The sequence below is a fragment of the Cnephaeus nilssonii genome (assembly GCF_951640355.1).
Source record: "Cnephaeus nilssonii genome assembly, chromosome: 17".
In the NCBI taxonomy this organism is placed as follows: domain Eukaryota; kingdom Metazoa; phylum Chordata; class Mammalia; order Chiroptera; family Vespertilionidae; genus Cnephaeus; species Cnephaeus nilssonii.
In genome coordinates, this window is record NC_137088.1 from 34,398,361 (window position 1) to 34,410,972 (window position 12,612).

At 53.0% G+C, this 12,612-nt stretch overlaps 1 protein-coding gene across 1 annotated transcript; it reads right to left on the bottom strand.

The window, feature by feature from the left end:
• Nucleotides 1–4,613: 4,613 nt before the first annotated feature.
• Nucleotides 4,614–12,142, bottom strand: H1-8 (H1.8 linker histone; the record flags this gene model as incomplete). Its single annotated transcript, XM_079795064.1, has 5 exons — nt 4,614–4,865; nt 5,204–5,268; nt 6,304–6,544; nt 8,186–8,445; nt 12,043–12,142. 5 exons carry the CDS (start codon nt 12,140–12,142, stop codon nt 4,614–4,616), a joined length of 918 nt encoding a protein of 305 aa, XP_079651190.1.
• Nucleotides 12,143–12,612: the final 470 nt, after the last annotated feature.

Genomic DNA, 12,612 nt, shown 5'->3' on the forward strand with positions numbered 1-12,612 from the left:
ACAGACTGCGGAATCTCAGAGGGAAAGTGGAGGAGGGTGGGTGGGAATAGATCAACCAAATTACTTGTTTGCAAGTATGCATAACCCATAGACCCAGACAATAGGGTGGTGAAGGCCTGGGTGGGGGAGGGGGTGAGCTAGAAGGGGTCAGTGTGGGGAGGGACATATGTAATACTTTCAACAATAAAGATTTGATTTAAAAATAAAAAAGGATTATAGCCCTAGCTGGTGAGTTCAGTGGTTAGAGCATTCACCCATGCACCAAAGGGCACATGCCTGGGATCAATCCTCGACCCTGGTTTGGGTGCATGCGGGAGACAACCCATCAATTTTCCTCTCTCACATCAATATTTCTCTCTCTCTCATCAATGGCTCCCCACCCCCTCCTGCCCTCCCGTTCACTCTCCCTTTCAATCATTGGGGGGGGGGGAATCCTTGGGTGAGGATTCATACAAATAAATAAATAATCCTATCTAATAAAGAGGGAATATGCTAATTGACCCTCATGCAGTTGCAAAGATGGCGGCACCCACAGCCAATAAGGAGGGAATATGCTAATCGACTGCCCTGCCCTCAAAGATGGCAGCACCCACAGCCAATAAGGAGGGAGTATGCTAATTGACTGCCCCACCCTTGAAGATGGCGGAGCCCACAGCCAATAAGGAGGGAATATGCTAATTGACCCGCCCTCAAAGATGGCAGCTCCCACAGCCAACAAGGAGAAAATATGCTAATTGACTGCCACACCCTCAAAGATGGCGGCACCCACAGCCAATAAGGAGGGAATTGCTAATTGACTGCCATGCCCTCAAAGATGGTGGTGCCCACAGCCACAAGATGGCAGCGCCCAGTCTCCTCAGCCCCCCAGCTGCCCAGGGTCGGCCTGAGGCACAAGCAAGCCTCAGATGGTGGCTGCCCAGCCACCCAGGGCTGCCCAAGGCTCAGGTAACTAGGGCCAGCCAAGGCTTGCACTGCCGGCAGTGGCAGCAGCAGTGGTGTGATGGGGATGTCGCCTTCCCCTGATCACCGGGTCTCCTCCCACCCCTGAAGGCTCCCGGACTGTGAGAGGGGGCAGGCTGTGCTGAGGAACCCCTCTCCAGTGCATGGATTTTCATACACCAGGTCTCTAGTTTTAAATAAAGTAAAATAAAAAGGATTATACACCATGGCCAAGTGGGATGCAAGGATGGTTCAACACCAGTAAATCAATCAATCAATCAACATGATACATCACGTTAACAAAATAAAACAATCATATGATCATAGGTGCAGAAAAAGCATTGGACAAAGTTCAACATTCTTTTATGATAAAAACTCTCAACAAAGTGGGTATAGGAGGAATATGTCTCAACTTAATACTGTATATGACAAACTCACTAATATCACACTCAAAGGTGAAAAGCTGAAAGCTCTTCTTCTAAGATCAGGTACAAGACAAGGGTGCCCACTATCTCCTCTTCTGTTCAACATAGTATTGGAAGTCCCAGGCACAGCAATCGAACAAGAAATAAAAGGCATTTAAATCAGAAAGGAAGAAGTAAAACACTAATTATTTGCAGATAACATGATACCACATATAAAAACCCTAAAGGCCACCAAAAAACTGTTAGAACAAATAAATAAATTCAGTAAAGTTGCAGGATACCAAACCAATATGCAGATCAGTATTTGTTGCATTTCTATACACCAATAATAAATTATCAAAAGGAGAAATTAAGAAAACCATCCCATTTATTAGTACAATTGTATCAGAAAGCACAAAATACCTAGGAATAAATTTAACCAGAGAGGTGAAAGATCTATACTCTGAAAAGAATAAGACATTGAAAAAAGAAACTAAAGAAGATACAAATAAATGGAAGGATCTATTTTGTTTGTGGTTTAGAATGATTATTATTGTTTAAATGTCCTCATTACCTAAAGCAATCAATATACAGATTCAATGCCATCCCTATTAAAATATCAATGGCATTCTTCTCAGAATTAGAATCCTAAAATTCATATGAAACCACAAAAGACCCCAAATAGCTGAAGAAATCTTGAAGAACAAAATAAAAGGTATCACATGACCTGATATCAAACTATATTACATAGCTACAATAACCAAAACAGCGTGGGGTGATAGACACACAATACAACATACAGATGATGTACTATAGAGTTGTATACCTAAAACCTGTATAATTTTATTAACCAATGTCACCACAATTAATTAAATAATAAAAAACAGCATGGGCCCTAGCCGGTTTGGCTCAGTGGATAGAGCGTCGGCCTGTGGCGTGCCGGTTCCCAGGTTTGATTCCCGTCAAGGGCACATGCCTAGGTTGCAGGTTAGGTCCCTGGTAGGGGGCGTGCAGGAGGCAGCCGATCAATGACTCTCATCATTGATGTTTCTCTCTCTCTCCCTTCCTCTCAGACATCAATAAAAATATATTTAAAACAACAACAACAACAAACAAAAAAAAACCAGCATGGAACTTGCATAAAAACAGATATATTATGAAATAGAATAGAGAGCCCAGAAATAAATCCTTGTTTATATGGTCAATTAATCTATGACAAAGGAGGCAAGGATATACAATGGAGTCAAGACAGTCTCTTCGATAAGTGGTGCTGGGAAAACAGCAAATACATGCAAAAAAAAATGAAAGTGAACCACTTTCTTCCACTATATACAAAAATAAACTAAAAATGGGTTAAAGACTTAAAGGTGAGACCTGAAACTAGGAAACTCCTAGCAGAAAACACGGGCAGTGAGCTCTGACGTCGCCTTTCGCGGTATCTCTGTGGAGAGGTCTCCTTGGGCAAGGGCAACAACAACAGAAAAAACAAACAACAGCTCTACATCAAACTAAAAGATTTTGAACAGAAAAGGAAAGCATCGACACAGCGAAGAGACAACCTGCTAAACTGGATAAGGTACTTGCAAGTAATATAGTACATCCAATAAAGGGTTCGTATCCGAAATAGATAAAGAACTCATACAACTTAATGCCCAAACCCCCAAACAATCCAATTAAAAACTCGGCAGAGGACCTGAATAGACGTTTCTCCAAAGAGGACGGAGAGCTAGCCAATAGACCTACAAAAAGATGGGCACCGTCACTAATTATCAGGGAAATGCACATTAAAACCACAATGAGATATCCACCGCCTCACACCTGTCAGAGTGGCTATCATCAATACGTCAACAAATAAGCGATGGCGAGGAGAAAAGGGAACCCTCGTACACTGCTGGTGGGATTGTATATGGATGCGGCCACTATGAAGAAAACGGTATGGTGATTCCTTAAAGACGTTAAAAATACAGGTGCCATGTGACCCAGCAATCCCACTTGTGGGTATTTATCCGAAGGAAAAACAACACTAATTCAAAAAGATATATGCACCCCTATCCTATGTTCATTGCCAACATTCTTTACAGTAGCCAAGATATGGAAGCAGCCCAGGGGTCCATCGATAAGACGAAAGGATAAAGAAGATGTGGTACACGTACACAATGGAATATTACTCAGCCATAAAATAGAATGAAATCTTACCATTTATGACAACATGGATGGGCCTAGAGGGTATTATGCTCAGTGAAATAAGTCAGAGAACGACAAATACTGTATGATTTCACTTACATGTGGAATCTAAAACAAACAAACAAACAAAAAAAACCCACACACAAATGACTAAACAAAACAGAACAGACCCATAGATACCGAGGACAAGCTGATGGGGTGAGGGAATGGGGATTTAAAAAAACACACAGGAAGTAGAAGCTTCCAGTGTCCTAAGGTCTGGGCCCTTACTGTCATGTCCACGGTGCCATATCGGTCAAGCAATCACCGAGCCCAGAGTCAAGAGCCAGGACATGGCCTCCACCTCTCCCTGGGAAGAGTGCCACGGCCATTCTGAAAGCGCCCCAGGCTTCACGTCCCATTGCTGCTCCTCCTTGGGCTGCAGGCCTGCTCAGCAAGCTCCCCCCTCAGGGCCTCACACCTTCTCTTCCTTCTGCTGATAGAGTGGTGGTGCTTGGTAACTAGTTGTGGAATGGCCTCTAACTCCTCTCAGCCGCTCTCCTCTCTCCTCTTCACAGCCAGAGGGCCTTTTCTAAACATACACACCCTCGTTTCCCCTGCCTATAACCTCCCTGGCTCCCCACGACCCCTGAGAGAAGGTCTACCTTCCCCAGTCTGCATGCCCACCCCTCCCCCATGCTGTTCTCAAAGCCACAAATCCCCCTCTTCCCCCCCACACCACATGCTGGGGGCCCTCTCCCTGCAATGCCCTTCCTCTCATCTGTCTGGCTACTCCTGCTCATCCTTTAAGACCAAAAGCTGCCTCCTCCAGGCAGCAGTCCCAGATCTCAGGCTGCATTCAACACCTCTGCTGTGCTCTCAGATCCCTGCACCAGCCCTTTCCATTGTACAGTCTGTCTCCCCTGGGGCAGGAGCTTCTACCTGGGCCCTGGCCCTGAATGGCCAGATCCTTAGGCCTCAGCCTTCTTCCACACCAATTTGTGAGGGAGAAAAAAATTCTTTATTGATAAATAGGTTACAGTAAAATAAAGTGATGTTTTTGGGGGGAATAAAAACTCTGAGTCTTAGTGTCTCTCCACCCCGCCTCTAGCTCTTGGCTTCTGCCTTCACGCTGGTCTCTTGGGATGACGAGGCCGTGGTAGGCACACCAGGCCTTCTGGGGCCCCTGGGGACCTCCGTCTTCCTCTTCGGTGGTCCAGGCACCACCTTGGACTCGCTGTCCTTAGGAGCAGCAGCAGCTTTGGCTTTCGACCCTTTCCTGGCACCCTGGGCAGTGGCCTCTTTAAGGACCTTGTTCCCCGTCTTCTTTTTGGCTGGGGAAGTCACACCATTTTCACTCTGTAAGAGAGCAAACCCAGGAGCACGCAACCAGGCTGGTGGGGTGGGGCACACAGCTCGGAGCCGCCAGCCCGCGCGCGCGCGCGCGGTTGAAATCCCAGCTCTGGGTGGCTTTGGCCAAGAGACCTCACCTCTCCGGGACTCAGTCTCTCTCCTGTGAAATAGGGATGGTGGTCCTCGGGGCGCTGGAGGGCCCGGCAGGAGGACAGACTGCACTGGGCTTTGTAGGAAAACAAGGGACCCCCTTCCTCAGCTGACTTCCAGGGGCTGGGGAGGGGCCCGAACTCTGGCCTGTGCAGGGGGCAGACCCAGAGCCGGGGGGCCACACGGGCACCTACCTTGGGGACGGTGGGTTTAGAACTCTGAGTCCCAGCTTTGGCGTTCCTGGGGGCCTTGGCATCTGCTGGAAAGTGGGGAGAGTATGTAGGACGGAGTCCTCCCAGGAGGAGCTGCTGGTGGGCAGGAAGGCTCAGGGGCTCCAGAGCCCTGGTCCTGCCTGGGCCCCACTCCTCACTCTGCCACTGACTGACTTGGGGCAAGTGGCTGAGCCTCAGCGCCTGGCTGCCCTGGTCTGCAAACTGGGAATGACAGCATCTCCCTAAATCAGGGGTCCTCACACTTTTTAAACAGGAGGCCAGTTCACTGTCCCTCAGACTGTTGGAGGGCCGGACTATAGTTTAAAAAAAAACACCTATGACCAAATTCCTGTGCACACTGCTAAGTCGGCTGCTAAGCAGGACAGGCAGCAGCGGCAAAAACACCGGGCGGGCCGGATAAATGTCCTCGGCGGGCCGCATGTGGCCCGCGGGCCGTAGTTTGAGGACCCCTGCCCTAAGGCATCGTAGGAGAATGAACTGGACCGTGGGTGACCATCCCTCACTCTCAGCCTTGCCCCCTCTTGCCTCTTTCCCTTGCTCTGACCCCAGTGCTCTGTGCCCACCCACAACCAAGGGCCTAACAGGCTTAGCAGCCTCTAGTCTTCGGTCCATCTCCCACATGGCGGCCGAGATACACGTAAAATACCTCAGCCCCTAGCTGCTCCCGGTTCAGAGTCTTTCCATGGCTCCTCATGGTTCTCCAGACCAAGTCCAGACTCCGGGCTGCCCTTCCCAGCCTCCCCCTGCTGCTGCCCCTCTATGCCTCTCCCCCGCAATTGCACACAGAACCATTTTCATTTCTTCAAATGCTTTCCCTTCTTCATTTCTCCAGGCCTTTGCATAGGCTGACACCTGCTCCAGGAAGCCTTCCCTGACTCCTCTTAGGGATGAGTCAGGCTCCTCCCCCACCCCCCAATCAGCTTCCATGACTTCCGTGTGTCCAGGTCGAGCCTGATGCTCAGGGTGCACGTGCCGGATAGGAATCTCCTCCCCAGAGCCAGCGCCTCCATCCTGACATCCCGTGGCTGCCCACACCCTCCTCTCGCCTCTCACACACCTACCCGAGCTGTCCTTTTTGCCTTTGACCTTTAACTTCCCCTGGGGCCCGCTGGCACCAGGAGGGGCCTTTGTGACCTTGTCTGCCTGTTGGGGGGCCTTCCTGGCCTTGCCCCCTCTTGCCTCTTCGCCCTTGGTCTGGCCGTCTTTCTTGGGGGCCTCCTCCTTGGCCTCCCTAGGTCTCCGGGGGGCCGACACGGTGGCTGTCTTCCTGGGCTTGATTTTTTTTTTCTGCTTGGGAACTAACTGGCAGAGGAGAGAATGGGGTGGGGTTGAGAGCTGAGGTTCTGGGGGCTCGTGTCCCTACTCCCAACGTGAAGCTCAGGGAAGAAGGCCCCCTTCAAAAAGAGGGGAGACGAAGGAGGTGGTCAGGGCATGGGGAGGTGGTCAGGGCAACCGCGTGCCAAATGCCTGCCGCCAGGAGCGCCTTCAGGCCTCTCTTTGCCCTGCAAGGCAGGGCTGCTGCCACTTAGGAGCCGGCCGAGTCTCCCATTCTCACCCAAGCTGCCCTTCCTGCTTCCTGAGGCCACGGGCGCCCCCTCCCCCAATCTGGAAGCGTCAAAGCCAGGCTACTGGGAGCAAGTGCTGCACACTGAGCCCCGACTCCATCCTGAGAGGCTAAGCTGCGAACCTCCTTTGGCATCCTCCCTGCCCACACGGTCCATGGACCGTGGCTCCGACTCGCCTTCCCTCTCCCCAACAAAGCCTGCCCCATCGCACACTGCCACGTCTCCAAACTCCCCACCTCCCCGCTATGCCCGCCAGTGGAACATGGACTTCACGGCCACACAGCCCGGCGTTTACAGCTCCCCCAGCCCTCCCAGCTGTGCATCTTGGCAGAGTCTTCTCGGCCCCAACTCCCTTCAGTCTTCCCATCTTTACAAGGGAACCATCGGAGAGCGTGCGTGCATCAGGGGGTGCAAGGGCCCCTGGCAAAAATGTGGTCCTTGCCTTCTAGAGTCTACTTGTGACGATGCTGCCCCCTAACCCCAGCCCTCCTGGCTCCCCAGTTCCCACCCAGACCAGAAACAACCCCCACTCCCAGCACACTACGCATCCCTACCTCCGAGTGCCCTAGGCCCTTCCCTGCCTCCCACCCCCTCAGCCCCCTTTCCGGATTAGCTCCTAGGCCCTGCAGCCTAACCCAGCCACGCGTACCCCAGCACCCCTCTCTTCTCCCTCACCCATCCCACCCTAGCACCGGGTCTTGCCATGGCTGTCCAAGCTCTGGCCCACGTCCAGGTGTTCTACAGGGATGGGACTTCCTGTGCTCAGCCACCATTACCACAGGGACTGGAACGCAGCAGGCCAAGAACGTTCCATGGCAACTGTCAGAGCAACTGCTCCCTGCTGGGGCGCAGCAAGGACCAGGCAGACCCATGCCTGGGTCCCTGAGATTTCCCTGGTGGCAGCTGGCAGGCAGGGTGCTGGGGTTCAATTTTGTGACCAATCTGACCCCCTCTGGAACCCTCCCCTTTGAAAGAGGAGGATGTGGTGCTCAGGCAGGTGCCAGCCTCGGTTTGGAGCCAGAGAGCATGGGGGGTAAACCTGACCCTGCGACCTGGGGCCCAAGGTGGGGCTGCCTCGTCGGTGGTGAGGGGTTCCAGGAAAGGGTGGTGGGCAGAAGGGAACACACCTGACAGGGATGAAGGTGGACACAGCGGGGTGGCCAGAGCTGTGTGGGGGCTCCGACGGGGCTCACACACCAGCCCTCCTGGAGAAGAGGGGGGTCCCCGAAAACACACAGGAAAAAGGAGAGAAGACAGGGAGACAGGGGAACCGGCAGGGAACAGCACACAGAGGTCAGGAAGAGAGAGCTGGAGCTGAAGCTTAAACCCTGGCTGAGTCTCCGTCACCCTGTGGCCCCCCCGCCCCCAGCAGGCTCACTTTGAAGCTGCCAGTGGCCCCCCTGGCCCTGGAGTTGATGGGCCTGATGAGGAGGCCGCGCTGCATGCCGGTGTCCAGGGCCCGCTTCAGCAGGTACTTGAGCCGGATGGCGTCCACCGTAGGGTACTTCTGCAGGATGTACACCTTGATGGCCATCACCGAGGTGCCCTGGCGCTGCTCGCCCGCCTGCAGCGCCTCCAGCACCATGCGCAGCATGGGGGGGTTGCGTCGTGGTGGTGGGACGGCATGCTGGCGCGGGCCTGCAGATGGACAGCAGGACATCACCCAGAGCCAAAACCACCTTCAGGCCCAATGGACCATAAGCACGGCTGGCGAAGCACACGCCAGGCACCAGCCAGGCCCCACGGTGGGCGGGCAAAGGGCCTGGGGGATTCAATGTACCCCCAGTGAATGCCTGTGGGCACCCCAAGGACAGGGCACACTGCTTGGCCGGCGCTGTCTCCTAGGCCCGTCATGGGATTGAGCACACACCGTGGAGGCTCATGGAAAGCGTGAAATGTTCCTTTTAAAAAAACAACCCAACAAACAAAACGGGTCCAGAGACAGGAAACATGCAATAGACTGACGAACCTCAGAGAAAAGTGGGGGGAAGAGATTAACCAAAGAACTTATATGCATATATGCGTAACCCATGGACACAGACAACAGTGTGGTGAAGGCCTGGGAGTGGGGAGGAGGGGGGTCAGTGGGGGGAAAATAGGGGACGTCTGTAATACTTCCAACAACAGAGATAATTTTATAAACAAACAACCCGAAACCGGGTCAAGTGTCTAGATCTAACTGCAGCCAGGGCGCCCAGGGCTCTGTGGAAGGGCCACGGAGAGGTCAGCAGAACCCAGGCTGCGAGGACCTCTGCCGGACACCCAGCCCCGCTTGGTCTGCACGTCCACCAGGAGGAAGACAGAAAGGGGGAGTGGCCCCCAGAGATGAGATTCTGGAGAAACCTTTCAACCAAATGCCAGGTGGGGTCCTTGACTCGGAACATGATTCAGACGAGCCAGCGGCGGGGAAAGGCAAGGCAACTAGCTAAACGTGAATACCGGGAATATTTGATGACGTTGAGGATGATATTGTTCCAGGTATGCTAATGGTATTGGAATTATTTTGTAAGAGGCTCTTATTTTTTAAAGATACTGGTGTTTACAGATGAAATGGTGGCTCTGGCACTTGCCTCGAAATAGCCCCGTACACGAAACAGGAGTGGCCATCCACTCATGACTGTTGAGGTTGGATGATGGGTGCTGGAGGTGGGATTGGGGTGGGGGTGGGGGGTCCCTGTACCACTCTGTTTTTATGTTCATTTAAAAGTTTTCATAATAAAAAAGTTACAAAAGAATTCCACTGCTAAATATATACCCGAGAGAAATGAAAACATATGTCCACACAAACATTTTTACACACAATGTTCATAGCGGTGGTATTTATAATCGCACAAAAGTAGAAACAACACACATGTCCATAAACTAATGGGTGGGTAAACACAATGGATAGCAATAAAGTGGAATATCACCCAGCCAAAAGGAGGAGTGAAGTGCTTCCGTGAACACACTATGCCGAGTGAAAGAAGTCAGTCACACAAAAACCACAGTGTAGCACTCCATGCATGTGAGCTGTTCTGAATGGGCAAATCACAGGAACAGAAGGTAGATTAGTGATTGCCAGGGGCTGGGGGTGAGGGGGTGGATGGGAGCGACTGCTATGGGTGCAGGTTTTCTTTCCAGGTGATGAAAACATTCTAAAATCGACTGTGAAAATGGACCCACAGCTGTGCATATACGAAAAGCCACCGTACACTTTAAATGGGTGAACTGGGTGGTGTGTGAATCGTTGATATATCTCGGTAAGCTTTTACAAAGAAAAGTTGCAAAAAGAATAGGATCAAGGGCTGAGCAGGGAGAACGTGTGAGAAGTTGTTTGTCACTATAAGGCACATAAAAGTGGTTTAAATGGGGGGGTCAATTGGGGGGAAAGGAGACGTGTAATACTTTAAACAATAATTTTAAAAAGTGGTTTAAATAGAAATTCTGATTTAAATATTAGGTGATTAGAAATGTTACTTTCTAATCAACTTGCAAAAATTAAAGACCTCAGAAAGGAATCAATTGGCTAAAATATATATATTTTAAAAACACATTTTAAAGTAGGGAAAAAAACCTCTAGATCATGAGCAAACTTGTAGAGACCTAATCCATTTGGACCACTGCTGTCTCCTGGCCAGGAGAGCCCAGTGTCTGGGAATATTCGCTTTGGGACCAGAGCCTGTGAATTGGTGGAGTCCTGGGTCAGTCACCCCAGGCCTTGGGAGTTTTACCCTCCCCTCTGGGCTTCAGTCTTCCCATCTGGACCGCGGGAATGGGGCCTTTAAGGAGGCCGAAGCCCTCCCAGCTGCAGTGTTCGACGGTTTCCAACGGGGTCCTCAGCCTGGCCTGGGCTGACACATGCCTTAGTGTCCCCTCTCCGGCCTCTCCCAAACCATGCCCGGCCCAGGGAGCCACATCCAAGTCTCCTCCCTCCCCAGACCCTCAGCGGGATTCAGCTCCTCATTTGGCAGCTACTCAATACTGCCATGTCCAGACCTGCCCTCGACTTTTCCCTCCAGGAACAGCACCTCCCCCCATACCTCCCAGACACCCAACAAGGACCCAGGGGACACCCTGGACCTCCCCTCCCCTTCACCACCATTTCCACCCCACCCCTCCCCCTAGGCTTCTCCCCCTCCATTCTGGCCTCTCCTCTCCCTCACCGCCCCCCCCCCAACCCCTTCTCCTCACTGCTGCATCTCACATCCCTCACCTGCACATTACCTTCAGTCTAAGGGGCTGACTCACTGACCACAGCTGGTCTGATTGGCCCCACCCACCCTCACAGGTGTTCTCCCCAACTCTGCCCCTAGCCAGAGGGAAAACTTGCAACTCCCCAAATGCTCCACCAGCACTCCCACCTCCGGGCCTTTGCCTACGTTCCTTCAGTGTGGACGGCCCTCCTCGTTAGTCACCCAGGCAGCTTTTGCTCACCCTTTAAGGCTCAGACGGCACTGTGGTTTGAACACCTGCCCTGGCTTCCCAGCCGGAGGGAGCAGCTCTTCCCTGTGCTCTCGGGGCACCTGGAACCCCGTCTCCTCCAAAGGAGCCTTTGCAAACACTCAGGGAGATTCCCCTGCCTCACCCTCTCTCCTCTGGCTGAGACTGACCCTCCCTCCAGGGGTCACCTCCTCCAAGGGTCACCTCCTCCGGGGCTCACCTCCTCCAGGGTGCAGGGGTGCCCTCCCAGCAGAGTTAGGTGACCTCCCTGGGTTCCTGCAGCCCTCTGGGTCCCCACAATTAATATGCATGCCACATCACCCAACGGCATCGATTAACGAGGCAGGTTTGCCCGTCAGACTGGGAGCTACTGTAGGGAATGAACTAGGACTGGGAGCTACTGTAGGGAAAGAACTAGGTCTGTCTCCGTGGACCCCGTACGCTGAGAAACCCCGAAGCGTTGTTTGTTGAAAACTGAGATGCAGCCCTAAATCCACAGCCCAGCCCTGCATCAAACACTCGCTTCTCTCGCCCCTTCCACTAGCTGCAGCGGGCTCCCAGCGCTCCCCTGGGAAGAAATGGGCTCCAGCTGGGGAGGCCTGCTCTGCCCGCTTCCCCTGAGCCGGGCAGCCTCAGCTCTCGGGTCCTGCCTGGCCCCTGCCACCGCTGGCAGCTGACAAAGGGGCAGTTGAACTCAGCGGCCTCCATGATGGGTGCTGGGGCCAGGCTGGAGAGGAGGGGGGGGTGGGGGACGGTCTGGGACACCCAGGGAATGGTCTTGCTGGAAAGAGGGGGGAGCTGCCTCCCTTTGCTCACCTGGCTTTAGAGCCCCAGACCACCCGGAGGTGGAGGTCATGGAGGTCAGCGAGGCCGAGGAGATCAAGGTGTCACTGGAGGCCAAGCTCCCGGGAGCCATTGCGAGGCTGGCACAGACGCAGAGATGAGGCCGCCCGCCCGCCTGCGTGTCTTATACACCAGTGGCCTGGCCCCGTGACTCCAATTAGCCCCTGATTGGGCTGGGAGGCTCTGAGATCCTGATTGGGGCAGGGGGGCTAGCATGGGGCACTGTAACCCTGCCTAGGGCACGACACCCCAGCTTAGTCAGCCACCCCGTGTGAAGTTGGAGGAGTTATTGGCTTCTCTGAGTGTCAGCCCCCCTGAAGAAATGATGGGGGCTGAGACTCTTGTTCCCTCCTGCACCCTCTGCCCACCAGGGGCTGGAGACGCTGATGCGGAATTGGGCACAGCTGGGTTGTGTAGGCGAGGCCCTCCGATCCTACCGCCCAGGTGTCCGACCCTGTTCCCTGGCTGCTGCTTGCCTCGGTTTCTCAAGAAATAGCAGTTGGAGGCCAACGAATGGGGTTTGCCTGAACCAGACACACCTAG